Source organism: Callorhinchus milii, unplaced genomic scaffold (genome assembly GCF_018977255.1).
Source record: "Callorhinchus milii isolate IMCB2004 unplaced genomic scaffold, IMCB_Cmil_1.0 Scaffold18, whole genome shotgun sequence".
Lineage (NCBI taxonomy): Eukaryota > Metazoa > Chordata > Chondrichthyes > Chimaeriformes > Callorhinchidae > Callorhinchus > Callorhinchus milii.
Genome location: NW_024704759.1, coordinates 3,428,517 through 3,449,159, shown reverse-complemented (window position 1 = coordinate 3,449,159; position 20,643 = coordinate 3,428,517). Strand labels below are relative to the sequence as shown.

At 45.4% G+C, this 20,643-nt stretch overlaps 1 protein-coding gene across 2 annotated transcripts in view; it reads left to right on the top strand.

The window, feature by feature from the left end:
• Nucleotides 1–20,643, top strand: part of ptprt (protein tyrosine phosphatase receptor type T) — a 313,345-nt gene that overhangs the window by 126,163 nt on the left and 166,539 nt on the right. The window contains exons 4-6 of one of the 2 annotated variants that reach the window (XM_007884878.2): nucleotides 500–581; nucleotides 8,052–8,167; nucleotides 9,003–9,177. In XM_007884878.2, coding sequence (XP_007883069.2) covers nucleotides 500–581; nucleotides 8,052–8,167; nucleotides 9,003–9,177 — 373 coding nt within the window. Of the gene's footprint in view, nucleotides 1–499; nucleotides 582–8,051; nucleotides 8,168–9,002; nucleotides 9,178–20,643 lie in introns of those variants that run through there. The other variant, XM_042341838.1, reaches the window with a different exon arrangement.

Sequence of the window (20,643 nt, the reverse complement as noted above, 5' to 3'; positions counted from 1 at the left end):
TCATATGGTCAAGGCTGTTGGATGCGGGGATTGGACCCTGATAATCAGGCTCTGCTCAATGCCAATTCAGAGGGATTTGAGGGAAACTATGCTTCCCTTCCCTCCCCTGCACCCCAGCATCCTTCCTTTCAGGCAATCTGAACACAGCGCCAATATGACACTGGATTGGGCAAGCCAAGGGGGTGGGGGCCGGTAGTGTTGGCATGTCATCATACCTCGAACAGGGGGCTTACAGAGCATGAAAGATTCTCCGCACATTTCTCAAGACCGGTTGATTGCATGGAAATGAGAGCCAGCGAGCAGTGTGAACGTTACATGCTGCTAAGAGTAAGAGATACCACATACAGCACCTGGTATTGCCGTGTCCCAGTCTCTGTGTAATTCACCAATGGGAAATTAAAGAACAGGTTCGTTTTTGCTCAGCGTTTGTTCGAGCAGGAAATTAACTTGCTTTTCCTGACTTCTCTCCCCACCCCTTCCACCATCACCACCATTTCAGGTTATTATCGAAGCGTTGGCTTCAAAGGACCACCCTGGATACATAGCCGTCGATGAAGTTCGGGTGCTCGCTCATCCTTGCAGTAAGTAGATGCACTAGGCGGCTCGCGTGAGATCGCAAGAGAGGTTCGGATGAAGGAGACCCTTAGGTAGGGTGACCATACTTCCCCCCCGATTTCCGGGAACAGTGAGATATTGTGTTCCTGGGGCCAATTTTGCCCTGTCCTGAGCTCAGCAACCAACCGAGCAAGAACAATAACATTCTAAAACAGATACACTCATCAGAGAAACATAGCCATTAATCCAACACACTTCTCCAGTAACTGCCAGCATCAGGGATTGTGGTAAATTCAATTCTGTGTTCAATTCAATATGTGTCCCCGGATTTGGTTTACAAAATATGGTCACCCTACCTTAAGCCCATTGGATCTCATCCTTTCACAGCTCTCAACCCAACGTCCTCCCACTGCAGCATCAAGCCGCTCCTTAAATTAATCTCAGGGTCCTGGCCTTTCTGTGTGTCCTCGCATCCTAACCAAGTAGGTAGCAACCGTAGCTTTGGCTCTTGCCAACTTGCATCTCAACTATCAGGGATTAGGACATCCCTTCTGAGGAAGGTGAGTGTGAGAGAGAGAGAGAAGGAAGTGAGAGAGGGTGCACACTGTACCAGACAAATGGAAAGGTCCACACTTATGTGGAACTCAATCATTTGGGTACTCTTTTTGCTGCACGTTTCTGATGCACTTGTCATAATATTCTGAAAGCTATTCCCACAGATGCCGATGGTTACTTTACCTCCTCTCCCTGTATTCACTGCAAGCTTCCCCAATAATATTTTGACAACGTCAGCCATTGAGAAGCATGGCTATGCTACTAATGAGCTATTAACTGCAGAGCAATACGGATTTTATCTTTTAATGTCAGTGATTGAGAGAATCTATCACAGCTGGTTAAAAGATTCCTTTGAGTTAGAATAACAGTATTTCAGACATTCTTTTATTAGTTACATTTTGTTATCCATATACTACCCGTATTTCAATGTTTTTTCTTCTCCCCGACCCCCCGCCCGCCCTCCCATCCTTGGATCTAATTCTGTATTCTAATAATCCTTGTGTTTGACACAGCATCTTTTCATGTCATCAAAATGTCCCAAAGGGCTTCACAGGATTTTACTGTGAAGTATAGTGACTGTTCATTTGTAGGCAAATGCAACAGTTAACTTTCACAACAGTCATGAAGTGAATGACCAATTTTGTGTGGGAGACTTGTTGGCCAGGATAACAACAACAACAAGATTGCATTTATAGAGCGCCTTTCACGTCGGGAGGATGTCCCAAGGTGCTGGACAGTTGGGTCGGGACCCGAGCAGGGGGGAAATGGTCACGGTGAGGGGAGGGAAGGGAGGGAGCGAGGAGGGGAGGGAAGGGAGGGAGCGAGGAGGGGGTAGAGAGTCGAGAGGGGAGCTGAAGGCACAGTTGAAGAGAAAGGTCTTGAGACCAGCCTTGAAAGAGGAAAGGGAGGAGGCAAGACGAAGGCACTGGGGGATGGAATTCCAGAGCCTAGGGGCTGAGAGGTTGAAGGCCCGGCCACTGATGGTAGGGCGGTTAGGGCGGGTGCAGACCGGAGAAGAGGAACGGAGGGTCCGAGCAGGTACGTGGGGGGATAGTAGGTCGAAGAGGTAGGAGGGAGCGAGGCCATGAATGGCCTTAGGTGAGGATGAGGATCTTGAATTCGATCCTCTGGGGGATGGGGAGCCAGTGGAGGCGAGCGAGGGTGGGAGTGATGTGGTCGCGAAGCCTGGTGCGGAACAGTACACGAGCTGCAGAGTTCTGAATGACCTACAGCTTGTGGAGGGAGGTGCCGGGAAGGCCGACAAGAGAGAGTTCCCGTAGTCCAGCCTTGAGGTGATGAAGGCGTGGACCAGAGTTTCAGCTGTGTCAGGGGTGAGGTAGTGCCGTAGTCTGGCGATGTTCCGGAGGTGATGGAAGGCGGTGCCAGTTGTGGCGCGGAAGTGGGGAAGAAAGAACAGCTCAGGGTCGAACAGAACACCGAGGTTCCTGACTGCTTTGAGAGGTGGAGAGTGCGGCCTTGGATGCTGATGCTGTCAGCGCCTGAGGTGCGGAGGCGCTGACGTGAGCCAATCAGGAGGGCCTCAGTTTTGCGCACGTTGAGCTGAAGAAAGTTGTCTCTCATCCAGGACTCGATGTCGGACAGGCAGCTGTCAGGACATCGGGGGTCGTGGAGTTGAGGGTAGAAGAGGAAAGGTAGAGTTGGGTGTCATCCGCATACATGTGGAAGTTAACCCCATGTCTGCGGATGATGTCACCAAGGGGGAGCATATAGAGGGTGAAGAGGAGGGGACCGAGGACAGAGCCCTGAGGGACACCGCACGAGACAGTGCGGGGGGTGGAGGAAAAGCCGTTTGCAGAGACAAAATGAAGACGGTGGGAGAGGTAGGACCTAAACCACTCAAGGACAGGGCCTTGAAGGTTGAGGTGGGAGGACAAGCGGTGGAGGAGGATAGAGTGGTCGACTGTATCGAATGCGGCCGATAGGTCGAGGAGGACGAGGAGGCAGAGGGAGCAAGATGGTCAAGATGTCATTGGTGACCTTGACCAGGGCAGTTTCCGTGCTATGGGCAGCACGGAAACCCGACTGGAGGGGTTCGAAAAGTGAGTGGGTGGAGAGGAAAGAGCGCAGCTGGGAGGCGATGACTCTTTCAAGAACCTTGGACAGGAAGGGGGGGTTGGAGATGGGCCGGTAGCTTGATAGCTGCGACGCATCAAGGGAGGATTTTTTCAATGTGGGAGTGATGGTAGCAGTTTTGAGGGGAATGGGAACAGAGCCAGAGGAGAGGGACAGGTTAATAGTGTCTGTGAGAAGTGGGGCAAGGAGATGGAGCTGGGAGATAAGGAGTGGAGTGGGGATGGGGTCCAGGGAGCAGGTATTGGGTTTCAAGGACAGGATGAGTTTAGTGACAGAGGGTGGGGAAACTGGTTCAAAGGTGTGTAGGGGAGGATGGGTAGGATTCAGAGTGTGGGAAGGAAGGGGTGGGGGGTGGGTGGGTGGAAGTTGGAGGGGCAGTGACCACGGAGCGAATTCCCTTGATTTTGGATTCAAGGAAATCCAGCATCTCCTCGCAGTGAAGGTTGGAGGAGATGACCTGCGCGGGGTGGCGGGGGGGACGGAGGAGTCAGGATGTGGTGGAGAACAGAAGCCTGGGGTTGTTCTTCACCTCCAGGATTATCCTGGACATTGGTTTGGACTAGAGAAACTGCCTTCTCTTTTTCGAGTCGTTCCACAGGAAATGCGAGTCATACTGATATCCAGTGTTTGTTGGTCCAGGATTAATGTTGCAGTGAGTCCCCAAACTGTTTGTTCGGAGTCAGCTTCTAATGGTGGCTCCACTGAACAATTGGAGCTGCAAAGGCCCAAAACACACTTTGATTTACTTGGGCAGAATGGAAATTCATAAAGGTTTGGTGCTTAAGTGGGAGAAAAGTCACGGGCCAGACTAGATTACCTCCTTCTGTGCTGTAAATTCTGCGTAAGGATTTAATACAAATGAAAGACAAAGAACTGTGTCTGGAGAAGTGAAAGTTAATTGGAATGAACAGGGCTGGGGAAGAGAATATTTCTCAGCCAACAGCACGTCAGTGCTTCAGCTGAAGGTTCTCATCTGGAGAGGCCTTTCGTGGCTATTTTTGAAGGTAGGAATGATGGTGGCTCGACAGGAACTGCTCTGAGCTTCACTGTGATTGACGGGCATCCCGGGGTATAAATACACACAGACTGATGCGCCAGGTTTGGCAACTGCAGAGAGCGCGCTGTGGGTGTGTGGGTGTGTGTGTGTGTGGAGGCAGATGAGCAAACGAGTCCTCTGAAGTGAATGACTGATTTTATTTGGGGGGATTGTTGGCCAGGACACCAGGAAAAACTACCTTTTTGCTTTTCCAGTAGTGCCATGGGATCTTTAACGTCCACCTGAACAGGCAGACGAGACCTCAATTTAACATCTCGTGCACAAACCAGCACTTAAGCATTTCGACAGGTTTTCATGCGTGTCCCAAACCCATCTGACCCCCAAAATGTTTGCCAAAAATCAAAACGTATCCCCCCAAATCGAAGTGAAATAAATGTCATTGCAAGTTAAAAAATAAAGTCAGGCAATACTATTCTTATGGCAAGAAGGAGACTTTGCAGTAAACTGTGGGGGGTCTCTCAGACAGAACAGACTGTCACTACTTTTTAGGGTATATCCTGTGAAGTGCTTTGAGATGTTTTCCTGACGTGAAAGGCGCTGTATCACATGTAAGGATTGTTGCTGTTATAATGCGCTGAAGGTGACCTCTTTCTGGTTCATCTTTATGAGGGTAAATTGTAAGGACGGAATGAACAGGTTTCTATTTGTAGTGCTGGCTGTGTGGTTGGCCTTTATATCATTGGTGTCAGTGGAATCTATTTGTTCAAGATGCTGTATTCCTTTTTTTCTCTTCTCTGTCCATGTCCCTCCTGCCCCCTCCCCCGACATCACCACCTAAAACAAATGCTGAAGTTGGAAGACTCCGTGTAAACAACACAGATGCTTCCTGCACTGACAGCTTTGGTTCTCTTAGCCAAGGTCCCTTGGCATAACTTTATTATAGGATCAATCAGAACAGACACTAGGACTTATAGACAACTTAAATCAAGAGTTTACCTCGTCTTGTCTTTCACGAGAACACAGCTCTAGCTTGGAGGAGACCGGAGGGAGGTGGTTTGGATTTATTTAGTGGTAACTTTTCTATTAGTGGAAAAGAAACAGCGTTTCATACTGGGTGAAAGAAATCTCTACGACAACCAAACAGGGCCACAGTGAGAAAGTGTAACTTAGACCAAATACAAAGCCTAAAAACTATTTGAATTTTTTTAAAAAATGAATCAAGATAAATTAGAGGCATCATATGGAGGGGGTGGGATGGTCTAACGTACGCTTTCTCATTGTGGATCATTTGGTTATCGTAGAGAAAATGATCGCTATGTTTAGTGCTAGATTAGACTTGACCCCACACTTCAGCATCCTGGACAGGTGAACAGCCGATTCTGTAACTTCTCAAAGGCTTCCTCATGGAAGTTCAGTTAGTAGAGGTGGCAGGAGGGGAATGACAAAAAAGGTGGCACACTGGGATTTTAAGATCTGCTAGGAACTCAACAGTGGAACAGACTCGAAGGGCTGAATGGCCTCCTCCTGCTTCTGTTTTCCTGTGTGTCAGGCAAGGTACGCATTGCAAATGCAACTAGAACGCGTTGCCTGAAAGGGCGGTGGAAGCCGATTCGATAACAACTTTTAAGAGAGAAGTAGATAATTATTTGGGGAGGACAAGTTTGCAGGGCTATGGGGAGAGCGCGGGGGAGTGGGATTGATTTGGAGAGCGCTTTTCAAAGAGCTGGCACAGACACAATGGGCCAAGTGGCCTCCTTTTGTGCTGTATAATTCTATGGTTCTAAGAGGTTTAGCACTGAGGTTTGCACCACAGTGGTCCTTCAGTGGTTCCTAGTAACTCTCGGTCAGGCCGTTTTTGCCATTTGGAAGTCTCCTTAGGTATCATGGCACAGCAGCAGCTCACCATGGCCTTGGCAATGGGGAATTTTTTATAACACAACCCACGCGCCAAGGCTCCTCTCTGTTTCTGCCCTGAGGTGCTTCGGCCCATGCTGAGGCGTTTCACCACCAAGATCCCGAGCTGATACCCGGAGGTGAACTTATCTTGAAGGCAAAGGAAATATATTTCCTGAGGATTTTTTTATCATGCTGTATGGGTTTCGTTTTGTTCTTATTCTTCCTCATTTCCCCACGCCCTCTCACCCCTCCTCCCCCCCCCCCCCATTAAACATGCACACGCACACACACCGCAGTAATAGCATCACTCTGGTAACCTGGCTTCAGATTGTTGTCATAGAAACCAGAAGTTATTAGGCTGGCCTGTCCCCATACTCCTCTGATTGCTAAGTATGGTCTGTTGTGCACGCAGGGAATAGTAGACTGATTATATGCTTCCCGGCTGACCTGTAATCAGCCATCGACTCCCACCGTGCACACCACATTTAACAGGGACTCGAAAGCGGGAACTAACGGGCATTTTCAAGGTAATTCCTGTTAATATAAAACCTACATGAAGCCAACACCAACCCTTGTTTTGTTCCCCTTTCCCTCCACTGCACCCTACCCCACCTCCTCCGAATAAATTAGGCCTTTGCATCAAAACAAATCAGACGCTGGTGATCAAACAATGTAACCAGATTGGGGTGGAGCGTATTTGTTTTGCTGTATCAGTTGCTGTAAACTTGTTACTTGGATTAATGTAAGCACCAGGTTTGAGTTTATAATAATTAGTGAATGGGTAAGTGGCATCTATAATGTCATGGTTACTGCCTATACTGTGAGTGTAAGTTGGCTGCAAAGCTATATGTCTCAGCTGACCAAGCTTGGTGATGTGCAGCTTCGCTGGTCATTGGAATCTCTTTGCTATTCCATGGATCAAACCCGCAAGACATATATATGCCTTTTGTCTATGTTACGATCCTCCGCAACTCCCTGCCTCCATACACCCCTCTTGTTCCCTCTTCGCCTGTCTTCAGATCACACCTGAAGACCTTCCTCTTTGACCGTGCCTACAGTCACCTCCCCTTTCTCCCCAGCTCGGCGGTGAACTATGCCATTTTTAAGCGCTCCCAAGATGCTACCCTGTGTGAAGGGCTCTTTGTAAATGCAGGCTGTTGGTTTAAGAGATAGCTTGATGCTGTAATGAGAAGGAGGTAAGGTGGGTATTCTGGTAAGGATGAATCGACTAGACGAAAGGACCTTTTTCATCCAAACCAAACCATCGCTTGCATTGATTTTCGTGCCGTGAGGTTTGACATTCAGAGGTTATTAATTTATATGTGTCACATTCACATCAGTATTCAATCCAAGCTTGCCAACAGTTCACCTGATGCGAAGCCCAACAAACTCCAGGCTTGTTCAGAAAAAGGATTTGGATATTTGAACTTCAAATCTAACTTGTATTTGTGGGCGCTAACGCTAACTTGCAGTATTTCCTAACAGAATTCCTAACGAATTCCACCTCCCCCCTCCCCTCGGGCTCGGAGTCAGGCTCCGCCACTGCTAAGCGCTCTGAGACACTACCCTGTGCGAGGGCGCTATATAAGTGCAAGTTGTTGTTGTTGAATGGAGGTTTCTTCCGATAACCGGAAGTTGGTCCAGACTGTTTGTAGGACACTGCTGTGTGCAATTTGCTGCTGCGTTTTGCCCACAAAATATAGAGTCTATTCAATTCACAATATATTCTGTGAAGCGCTTTGAGATGCCTTGAAGACGTGATAAGGCGTTATATCAAATGCAAGGATTTATTATTCCTGGCTTGCAGGAAGGCCACTCCCTCTCTTCCTCAACTAAGGAAACCTGTTAATACCCAGCACAAGTTAGGCCCCAATGTGTTAAAATTATATTGAAAGTGCATCTCCTCATGAACTTCTGGCTGACTGACTCTGTTCCCGCGGTGGTTGTTCTATAGGGAAAGCCCCTCATTTCTTGCGTCTTCAGAATGTGGAGGTCAACGCAGGACAGAACGCTACCTTCCAGTGCATCGCGGGTGGGAAGTGGTCCCAGCACGACAAGCTCTGGCTACAGGTTTGTGCTTGCCTGGTCTTTGATGAGTTATTTGCATGTCGGCCCTTCATTAGCTGGGGATTTTATGGTCTAGTTCCAAAGAGGTCAGAGGTTGATGGGACCAGGAGTCCTTTGTCATACCATCTCTACAATGACCACCCGTCACACCACCTTTGCCCTCGCTCTCAAGCCACGTGTCCTCCAACTCAGGGCCCATTTGGGCACTGAAGCCACATTGGCAAAGTCATCCTGAAATCTCTCTCTATGCTAGTTTCCTCATTGTTCCTTTGGGAAGCAGAGATTCTTCCTTCCACTCAGCTAATGTTGACCCTGAAAGCCAATGCCCAAATGGATAGGTGAATCTAAGCTAAGATAAGCAACAGGCACCTTGCTAGACTGCACTCTCAATGGCAAGCTGTGCAGTTTTGTCTCCACTAACGCACACTCTGCGGTCCCCGAGCATTACTTTCTGGGATGAGGTAAGCAGGGTAGGTGCCTCGGAGGAAAGAGAGCTCTCATTCCGTTCTAATACATGGGGAAATTTCCATGTGCAGGTGATGTAAATGCATGGGATTCTACACCTGCTGGATGCATGCAAACTCCAGGGTTAGCCCCAGGGGTTAGGATTTTGATGAACCCAAGATACCTGCAGATATCTGGCACAGATGTTCTGTAGGTACCTAGGACACATGTTTGCTTGTGGAGGGGATGGCAGTGGGGTCACAACTGAAACTGATGACCCTCAAAACAAAACAAATCTTTAAGCCTTTACAATCTGCTGTGGAAAGCCAAGTTGACAGATGTGCAGCCTGGTGTGGAGCCACGTGTCATTTTTTTGTTGATGTGTTTTGTGCAGCAATGGAAAGGGAAGGACACAGAGCTGATGGTGACCCGGGTGGTGAATCACAGACGCTTTTCTGCCACAGTCAGCGTGGCGGACACGCTGCAGAAGACCACGAGCAAATACAGATGCGTTATTCGGTCGGATGGAGGCTCGGGAGTGTCCAATTACGCTGAGCTCATTGTGAAGGGTGAGTGCTTAATTGAGCTGCAAACAATGAAAATGATGAAATGATGATGATGATGATGATATTTATGCCTGATTTTGTTTTACTATTTTACAATGCCAGGAGGACATCTCAAAGTGCTTCACAGGACATACTGTAAAGTGCAGTGACCGTGTTTTATGGGCAAGCACGGCAGCCAATTTACACACAGCGATGTACCACAAACAGCTGTGAAGCGAATGATCAATTTTATCTGGTGGATTGTCGGCCAACACACCAGGAGAGAAAAACTCCCTTTTCTTCTCTAAGATCTTTAATGTCCACAGACGGGGTTTAATGCCTCATCTGAAGGAGAGTGAAATGTTCTCCAGAGAGTAGGCAAATAATCTAAGTCCATTGAGCGCAGTGAAATTGTTCTCTGTCTGGTGAGAGTGGGGACATTGTGGAATAAGGGGGCATTTCCACTTGCAGTTCTTTCCTATCGCTTTGTGCTTCTGCCTCCCTGTTAATGCAGACCCAGGGCAACAGCTTGGCAAAGCACGGTGCGGTGCTGGATTGCACCTGAGTGTTTTTGAAATTCCCAAGATCAAATCCGTTCACAGACGCAAAGGTGTCGGGTTGCTTCCAGACTGGGTGTGCACGTACACTGCTAACACACAGGGTCTGGCAGATCTAAGCACACGACAGATGAATGCACGGTCTCTTTTTGATCTTGTCAAGGTGTTGAGAGAAGAGTGTTATGTTGGGTGTCTCGAGAGAAGTAATAAGTCAACCATTGAGCGTCACGGGATGCCAAGAGTTCTTTGCCTCTCCAGGCCTATCGAAGGCTTTGAAGCTTAAGGCTGAGAACTATTTCAGACCTTCAAAAAGATGAGAGTGGTATAGAGTAAACTCAGCTTCAATCTGAATACCTGTTTCTCAGCTTTGGAGGCAAACATTTTGCAATCCAAGGCACCTCTGAGGTATTGCACATCAATGAGCTGCGTTTTACTTACTGCTATCAAAGGTCGGGAGGCCAGCTCTTACCTCGCGTCCTTTCTGCCAGAGCCACAGTCACTACACTTTCCCAAAAATCCTGCGAAACCCTTTGAGACATCCTCCCGACATGAAAGGCGCTATATGAAGTGCAAGGATTATTGTTTTTATTATGATAAAATGACGTGACAGTTTCATGTGCACATTGCTGAGCGTGTAATTCTATGATCACTTCTCTGTTTTAAACAGATGGGAGGTGGAAATCTCTCTCTGGGGGATGAAAGTAAGCTTTTTTTGTTGGAGATGAACATCAAATGAAGCATAAATCTTGCTGTTTGAATTCTATGTGCACGATACAATATAATACTATTTACATTTATATAGCATCTTTCATATTTGGAGGACATTCATGTAAAAATGCTTTACACAGCAGGTTGGGAACTGGGGAGGAGAAGTGGAGAGAGGGAACAAAATAGCTGTAGTGTCAACTTGAGACTATGCAAGTTCAAGTCGAGGAAGATTAAAAAAAATACGGGGAAGGTGAATGCTGGAAATCTGGAATCAAACCACAAATGCTGTCAGGTCAGATAGATAGGTGAACTTTCACAGTGACCTTTCAGCGGATGTGATTTTAATTAAATCTTTGCTTTTCAATTAAACAGCGCTATAAAGTCAAAAGATGAAAATTACTGACATACAAAGTATGAACTTTCTACAAATTGCAGTCCTTTGTTTTCTCTCTACCCTATGTGCGATAGCCTGGCCTCTGAGTCCAAAGATTGTGGGTTTAAGCTCCACATCTCATACCCCAAGGTCTAGGCTGACATTCCAGTGCAATGTTGTGGGAGTACTGCATTGACGGAGGTGCCATCCTTCGGATGAGATGTTATGTTTATGTCATTATGTTTATTTTATTTACTGAGAATTCAGAGGGTATTGCAAGAGTTTGCAACAGGGTGGAGAGAGTGGGTTTGTATCTCAAATCTTTGGGCTCTTAGAACACAGAACAGTCCTTAATCTAAGGAGGAATGTAAGGTATTAGATGAGGTGTGACCACATTCCTCCTCCTTTCCTGAGAGCCACTGCTAAATCTAGCTGTAATGGGTCATGGGCCTTTAATCTATCGCTCCTCATAGAATCATAGAATTATACAGCACAGAAGGAGGCTATTCGGCCCATAGTGTCTGTGCCGGCTCTTTGAAAAGAGCTATCCAAATCAATCCCACTCCCCCACTCTCTCCCCATAGCCCTGCAAACTTGTCCTCCCCCAAAAATTATCTACTGCTCTTTTAAAAATTGTTATCGAATCAGCTTCCACCACCTTTCAGGCAATATATTCCAGCTCCGAACAACTCGCTGTGTGAAAATATTTCTCCTCACCTCCCCTTGGTTTCTCTTGACAGCTAAAAGAATATGTTCCATTCGAAAGTCTAAAGCTGGAGCAAAAGCCATGAGTGTTGAGCAGGAAACAACTCCCCAGTGGTAAAATCAGTCATTTCCTTACTTTACTCATTAAGGGCTGATCGTGCTGTCATGGAGATTAGCTCGACGAGATGCTTTGCAAGGTCAAACACCCTCAATCATTAAGTGAAAGGGAAATGATTCCATCACAGGGCATTTTTGATGGATAATTGCAAGGCTCTCAGGAGGAAGTCACAATAGGTGTGGGAAACGTAATGAAAAAGGAGCTTTGCCTTTTTGCCGGTCACTTTGGTTAAGTCCTATAAAGGGGCAACTCTGACTTGGGCAATGTGAAATATTGCTGTTATTCGAGTACTCTTATGCATCTTGTTAATTGCTCTGGACTACAAAGAAGAGGATTAAGTTAAAACAAAATCTATAACCTTATCTCCTGCTCTGCAGTTATTACAAGGCAAGTGGTGCTAATTGGAGATCAGAGATGATTTGGATATTTAAGCATTGACGGGAAATGGTAATGCTCATTTGCTCACCAGTTTAGCGCTGAGGTTTGACTCGAATCAATCCTGGCTGATCAACCGCTAATGAAAGCGTTTAATAGTCTTCAATAGCAATCGAGTGCGAACGCCAGTCTTAAGTGTTATATGAGCATGCTCTTGAGTTGGGATGTGATCAGCAGAGCTGTGGAACCACAAGCTGTGCTTGTGCCAGGCACTAGCCAGAATCAGCGATGTGTTTCAGTGATGTGTTGGGGGTGTACAGTGGAAAAGCCCTGTGATACTGAGTTGTACTGAATGGATGAGTCAAAACACGAAGGTCTGAATAAATCTCTCTGTCAACTGGTCCCGTTCCCACCCCTCTAAAAACAGCTGTCATCACTCCTATCCTAAAAAAACCTTCCCTGAACCCATCCCTGCTCACTAACTACTGCCCCATCTCCAACCTCCTTTTCCTTTCGAATGTCCTTGAAAGAGTTTTTGCTTCCCAGCTTCACTCCTCTCCTACCACTCCCTTTACGAACCCCTCCAATCGGGTTTCTGTGCTGCCCACAGTACGTAAACAGCCCTATCAAGGTGACAAATTAAATTCTGTCCATCTGTGACCAGGGCTCCCTCTGTCTTCTTGTCCTCCTTGACCTCTCTGCTGCCTTTGCCACTGTGGCCCATTCTATCCTCCTCCATCGCCTCTCCTCTCACCTCAACCTTCAAGGTTCTGTCCTTGAATGGTTCAGATCCTATCTCTCATAATGGCTCCACTTTGTCTCCACAAATGTCTTCTCCTCCAGCCCCCGCACCATCTCATTGCGGTGTTCCTCAGGGCTCTGTCCTTAGTCTTCTCCTTTTCAACCGGTACATGCTGCCTCTTGGTGACATCATCCGCAGACATGGGGTCAACTTCCACATGTACACGGATGACACACAATCTCTTGGCCTCCACCCTCGACCCCAGGACCACTGATGTCCTGACGGACTGCTTGTCAGGCATCAAGTCCTGGATGAGAGCCAACTTTCTACCATTGAACATCAGCAAGATCGAGACTCTCTTGATTGGTTCGTGTCAGCACCTCCGCACCTCAGGCACTGGCAGCATCAGCATCCACAGATGCACACTCCATCTCCCCAACCAGTCAGGAACCCAGGCATCTTGATCAACCCTCAACTATCCTTTCTCCCCCACATCCGTGTCATGACCGGCTCTGCCTTCCCCCACTCCGCGACATTGTCCGACTCCGCCACTGCCTCACCCCTCAGTCCACTGAAACCCTCATACATGCCTTCATTACAATGAGGCTCGACTATGCCAATGCCCTGCTTGTCGGCCTTCCCAACACTTCCCTCCATAAGCTGCAGATCATCCAGAACTCTGTAGCTTGTGTTCTCTCCCGCACCAGGCTCCATGACCCATCACGCCTGACTCCACTGGTTCCCTATCCCTCAGAGGATCGAATTCAAAATTCTCTTCCTCACCTTCAAGGCCCTCCGTGGCCTTGCCCCCTCCTACCTCTCCGACCCCCTTATCAACCTGTCCATTCCCTCCGCTCAGTGGGCTCTGGCCTGCTCCATGTCCGCCTGCCTGTCCCGCCCCACCATTGGCGGTCGGGCCTTCAGCCTCTCTGCCCCCACCCTCTGGAACTCCATCACACATTCTCTTTGCCTCACTCCCTCTCCCTTGTTTCTTTCAAGGCACACCTCAAGACTCTCCTCTTCATCCATGCCTTCAGCTACCCTCTTTGCCCTCCACCCTCCTGATCCCACACCCCACCACTTGGGTTCTATTGACTGTTCAGCGCCTTGGGACGTCCTCCCGATGTGGAAGGCTCTTTACAAACGGAATTTTGCATTGTATTGTAATTGTAACAACAATTACCTTCGCATTTAATTTCACTTCAGGAGAACATCTCAAAAGCGTTTTATGCTATGGTGTAGTGACTGTATTTTGTAGGTGAACGCAGCAGCTAAGGTCCATTGCAATTGCAATTCATCCAGGTGGTGGGATGAAAAGAACTGCGGGGCTTCTGTTTGGTGTGAAGAATGAGAACGCTTGTGTGGGTTTCAGTCATGGAGACCTCTGCTGAGGTCGACATTGTATTGAGCCGAGTGGAGGAGGCTTCACAGAACTCACATCTGTGCTGTCCCTGCCCAGAGCTTGCTTGATGCCGACACCAGGCCCTCCTAATGAATAGAGGATTGCGTTCTCTTGCAGTGTGACATCCCTCACCATAATGAATGCAAACACCCATCCACGTACCTTTCAGGAACTCTCGATCGCTCTCTCTTTGGGGGGAAATCGTAAGTCTGCAATCAATAAATAATTCTTTCAGAAATTGGCTCGACACAATGACATGAGAGCATCCAAAGAATTCAATTCCATTTCTATCAATGAAGTCTTTCCACCAACCGAAAAAGGCTGGACAATTTTGGCTTTGTTCATGCGTAAAGATAATCATGGCATCTTAAGTGGCATTTGATAGGAACGAGCACTTTAAACAAGTCTTTTATGTTTCTCTTTCCAATTTTAATAGAAATATTCAAAGCTGCCATGTTTAAGGTAGAACAAGGATGAGCCCTTTCGAAAGCTGAGCGGAGTTAATAAATATTCAGTGAGGAGGCAATTTTCCAGGGAAACTATTGCATTGACTCGTGGTGGACCAAATCTCAGCTGCTACTACAGAGAGATCAATTAGTTGGTGCAGCTCCTATATACATCTGTGAACAGTGGCAGTTTTTTTGTACAAGGGTAATAATTATTTGTGATCAGTGTAGGCAGCCTTTACGATTAATATTTCTCTTTGGAATCTCACAGTGGCTAATCTAATTGCTAAATACACACACACACACACAAATGCAGGTGTGAGAATGTTCAGATCCTAATCCCTGACTGTTCATCCTCCTCCTGCTGTGAAAGGGGCTTTACAAATGTAATTTTGTATTGTATGATCATCGATAAATCCAAAGCAAAATGAAGTAGCAGCATCAGCCGGCTATACCTGTTGTTATATATAATACATTATGTATCATATACACAAAGTGTGGGAATTCGCATCAGCTATTGTGGCTTTGAGCATTATTTGTTTTGTAGGTTTTATTATCCTTTATTTTAAACAATTTTTGAATAAAACCTTCAAGATAGAATGTTTGAATCTGAAATTAATGGTGTCCACATAGGAATCCAGAATGAAGAACTGTTGTGTTTCATGGCATTTGTTTGCTTTGCCTGTTAGGGCTCTGGCTTGCAGTTGAGGTTTATGTCTACACCTCAGAGTCTCATTAATGAGCCAGACAAGCTGGTCGACCTTCAGTATTTGCCTTGGATCACTACAACCCTTCCTGCCGAGGTGTCAGCTTGGCTCAGTCGAAAGCACGCTCGCCTCTGAGTCAGAAGTTTGTAGGTTCAAGCCCCATGTCAGGACTTTGAACTCACTCAGTCCGTGCTTGGGAGAGCAGCATTGTCAGAGGTGCTGACCTTTGGATGAGACATTAAGCCGAGATCCTGTCTGCCTGTTAAAGAGAGTTTCTCGTGTTTTCACCAGATAAAATCAGTCACTCACTTCATGGCTGTTTTGGGGACAAATTGACTGCTGGGTTCACAAAATGGCCACAAAATATATTGCCCGTACTTTACAGTAAAATCATGTGATGACTAGGTTGAATTTCAGGCCCTAAAGGTATTGGCTTGGCTCAGTTGGTAGGGCTGTGGGTTCAAGCCTCATTTGGAGACTTGAGCTCACAGCCAAAGTGGGTTCTCCAGTGTAGTATTGGGGACATATTACATTCTCACTCTTCAGTGTCTCAAAGTAAAACGTTGGTATTATTAGCAATGATGCATATGATACAGATCATGCAGCAAACGTGATTAACCGTGGGTTTTCACTAGCTATTTAGAAAGATGCAGATAAAATACAGCCCTGCATATCAGTGGAACAGACACATTTCCCTCAAACTGTAAGCCAGTGTTGTTTTTAAGCAGGATTAAAAAAAAATCAAACAACTTATCTATGAGTTTCAGGAACTATAGAGAAGATCAAGAATATAATTAAAATGAATTTTATAATATAGCTTGGGAAGGATGGAAGCCGCCACATGAAACCAAATCAAATTCTAATCTAAAGAGCTTGCTATAAACACATCAATTATAGAAACCGGTAAACCTTTCCCTAAGTACCACAGGAAATTATAGTTAAGCAGCAATTGTTGTCTAGAAAAGAGATTGGAGCTCGGGTAATTCAGTCTCAGTTGGATTTGGAAACTCTGTAGATTGAAATAAATATTCAATATCGTTCCTGATACAGTACCAATGTTGGGGTCCTTGCACTGGGAAGTTCCAAAGAAGGGAGTTTCTTGCTCCCAGGATAACAAACCCTCAAATAAAATCGGTCATTCACCTTGTGGCTGTTTGTGGGGCGTTGCTACGTGCAAATTGGCTGCCGCGTTTGGCCAAAAATACACAGTAGCTACATTTTACCATATATAACAAGAATAATAAATAATCCTTGCATTTGATATAGCACATTATTACATTGTTGGGACGTCTCAAAGCGCTTCACAGAATAGTTTTACATCTCTTTGCAATATAAAGTAGGGCTGGGTTTCAACTTGTGCTGAATTTAATAAGCCCAGTTGAATGTTCCTGTCTAGGGAAGGTGAATTGTTGATGGTGGCCTCATGTCTCGGCTTCCCGTTGTGCTCAGTGATGCCACTTGCTTTAATCTTCTGGGATCAAGTTTACCCTGCTGAATACCAGCAGGTTATTAACCCACCAAACCTGCTGCATTTATTTCTGCATCTGATCCTGACTCTCCTGAGATCTTAGTTTATCAATTTTACATTTTAAGAACCAACTGATATGAAGGCTGAGACCTTCAGTCTCTTGAGGTCTAAAATTCTGAAAGTGGTGCAAAATTGGGCATTCACTTTATGGCTGTTTGTAGGACTTCGCTGTGTGCAAATTGGCTGTCACAATACCCAGTCACTACACAGTTAATCCAGCGAAGCGCATTGAGATGTGTTTGATTAAATGAAAGGATCATTTCTCATTGACATTATAATAATCTTGCACCAAAACGGATCGGTCGTCCCAATTACTCAGGCATCATTTTATTGATATCACTCACTGTAAAAGCGTACAGTTACTCTAGAGCCATGCAGGATAAAGGCAGGAAGCTGCTGTGAATTCAATGCTCTGATCTTCTCAAAGGCTATCAAACAAAGCACTTTGTCTTATGTCTCCATTAAAATGCATTGATTAAAACGTGCTTTGTATCCCTGAATATTCCTTTGGAAACTCAGATATTTGCAATGAACAGTGATCTTTTTTCACGAGCCATTTCATTTCTGGCAATGGTGACCTCGGATTAATGGCTCTTTGTGGCGCCCATGTTTTTCCCTCCCCGATTGAGACTGAAATCAGTTAAAAATTCCTACTGCGGATGATAAAACTTATCAGAAGTTATTGAAACCCTGAATTCTTCTGCACATTCATTTGCACATTGAAACATCACAGTTGACACATGCTGCACTATCACGTGTTCAGAGGAAACTTTCTCCTCAGATTTTGTGAATAAAATTGGTCATTCACTTCATGGGTGTTTGGGGGGAACATCGCTGTGAGCAAAATGACTGCCGTGTTCACTCACAAAACACACTGCACGTTACAGCAAATATTCTCCTGATGTGAAAAGCACTACACCAAATTTAAGGAATATTAATAATAATAATAGTCCTTGCATTTGATATCGCATCATTGAGCACCTTTAATCCTGGAAACTTTACCTTTAAATATTCCAGATTATATTCTGTGTTGTACAACGTCAAAAATTACTTTAGCTTGTCAGGTCCTTTCAGTTGCATCTTTAACTTTTATCAAGATAGCTTTTTTTTTATTATTGCGGAGAGCTACAGATACCAACCTGTGCACCTTGAGTTTGGCCATGGAGTAGCTGTGTTCATGAAGCACGTATGTACACCTGTACGATTCCATTTTTATCCTCCTATTTAACACATCTATTATAGTCTGTGCATTGATACAGTGCCTTTCAAGTCAGGAAGATGTCTCTGCATTTTACTGTAAATAATAATAATAATAATAATAATCCTTGCATTTGATATAGCGCTTTTCACGTCGGGAGGACGTCCCAAAGCGCTTCACAGAACACACTGTAAAGTGAATTGACTGTATATTTGTGGGCGAACGCGGCAGCCAATTGCGCACAGCAATGTCCCACAAACAGTCGTGGATTGAAAATGACCAATTTATTATTGTTTTTGGTTTTGGAGGGATTATTATTAGGCTCTGTGTGGAGTAAGGAAACAGCCGTGAAGTGAACGACCAATTTTATCTGGGGGATTGTTGGCCAGGACTTGTTGGAAGGGAGAAACTCCATTTTTTTTGGAGTAATACCACCGGATCTTTAATGTCCACCCGGACAGGTAGATGGGGTCTCGGTTTAACATCTCCACTGAAGGACGGCAACTCTGACCACGAAGCATTCACCTCATTTCTGCAGTGGACTATTTCACCAACTCACGTGTTTTTTTCACCTTCACCTTTCTTTGACTCCCTCTTCAAATTATTTTTTGGCTCTGTTTTTCTGGGCTCTGGACTTACTAAGTTATTCCCTATTTTCCCTCTTCACAGGTCTATTTTCTCCTTCAGTCGAGGTGAAAATTTGGTTCTGCACATTTGACGAAGCAGAACTATAATGGGAAATCGCATTAGTGACTTCACAGTGTGTGTGGAATATATATCCTATTCTCTGTAGATTTCACCTAAGTATTATGTTTAAATCAGCCACGGAATTACACATTAATTTCCCCGACATTTGAATGTAGCTACAACGCTCTTTTTTACTCCGTTGTAACAAATGCTTTCCAGAATATTGAATGCATTGGTGACATTCATTGTGAATATGTGCATCAGCCACGATCCTCACCAATTCCTATCCTTTCCTCATAAATTACGCCTCTGTAATTTTCGGATATTACCGTGTCAACATGGCATCCGAGTGGAACATCGAATGGCATTTTGCTGAGGATAATTCCAATGTGTTGGGTTCAACAAACAGATCAAGAACATTTTTGACATCTGGTTCGAAAATTGGTCTGAACAAACAGAGGAGAATATCACACATCATGACTCCGTGTCATTCAGTCCTTTGAATTTCAGGTCTCTGTTGGTGAAATTTCTTAATAAGTTAAAGTATTGAGTTTTGCCCACAAAGACGCCCGGCACAATTGATAGCAATTATCCGTAAAGCTCCATGCAACATGATGAGGGCAATTTCTTTCTATTCTCTCTTTCAACCAAGTTTCCCTTTTGTGGGATGAGTTTGAGTTCCTGCTATTACAGAGGAACATCCTTAGCAGAGTGAACTGCAGCATGAAAATAGGAATCGGACCAATAATTATTTGGTCACTCAATCCACCGCTGTTTGTGGGACGCTGCTGTGCGCAATTGGCTGCTGTGTTTCGTCTACAAAATAAACAGTCAATTCACTTTACAGTATATTATACTGTGAAGCTCCCTCTGTTTCTTTTAACAACTATTTTAAATCGGTGTCTTCGAGTTACTGACCCACCCGCCAGTGGAAATAGTTTCTCCTTGTTCACCCTATCAAATCCCCTCATAATTTTGAAAACTCTATTTCTCCTCTTAATCTTCACTGCTCCAAGGAGAATAATCTCGGCTTCTCTCGCCTCTCCTCATAACTGAAGTCCATCATTCCTGGTACCATCCTGGTAAATCTCCTTTGCCCCCTCCCCAATGCCTTGACATCCTTCCTTAAGTGTGGTGCCCAGAACTGAACACAGTCTCTCGCTGAGGCCTAACCAGTGTTTTATAAAGGTTCAACATAACTTCCTGACTTTTGTACTCTATGCCCCATTTGTAAAGCTGATCTCTGGGGGACATTCTTCCTCCCAAAAATCCATCACTTTGCATTTCTCCACATTAAACTTCATCTGCCACGTGTCTGCCCATTTTACCAGTCTGTCTATGTCCATTTGCAGTCTGTTACTATCCTCCTCACCGTTTACTACTTTTCCTAGCTTATCATCATCTGTAAACTTGGAAATTGTACCCCCTATACCCAAGTCCAGGTCATTTATATAGATCACAAATAGCAGTGGTCCCAATACTGATCTCTGGGGGACACCACTGCACACTTCCCTCCAGTCAAAAAAACAACCGTTCACCACTACTCTCTGCTTTCTGTCTCCCAGCCAGTTCTGTATCCATGCTGCCACTGTCCCTTTAATACTTTTTTTTATTTTGCTTATAAATCTCTCATGTGGCACTTTATCAAATGCCTTTTGAAAATCCATATAAAATACATCAATCGCACTACCTTCAACTGTTACAGTGAGTGTAACGTGAGATTGGCAGCGAGTTTCCTCGTTTTAATTTTGTGTCTCTTCAGTGCACTGGAGGTGGAGAGTTTAAAGGGAGGATATGTGTACACATTGGTTTGACACCATATCTCACCCTTGCCCGTGAAAAACATGGCAACACTGAGTTTCGCCCGCAAAATATAGTCAATTCACTTTAGAGTATATTCTGTGAAGCGCTTTTAGACATCTTGAAGACGTGATAAAGTTCTAT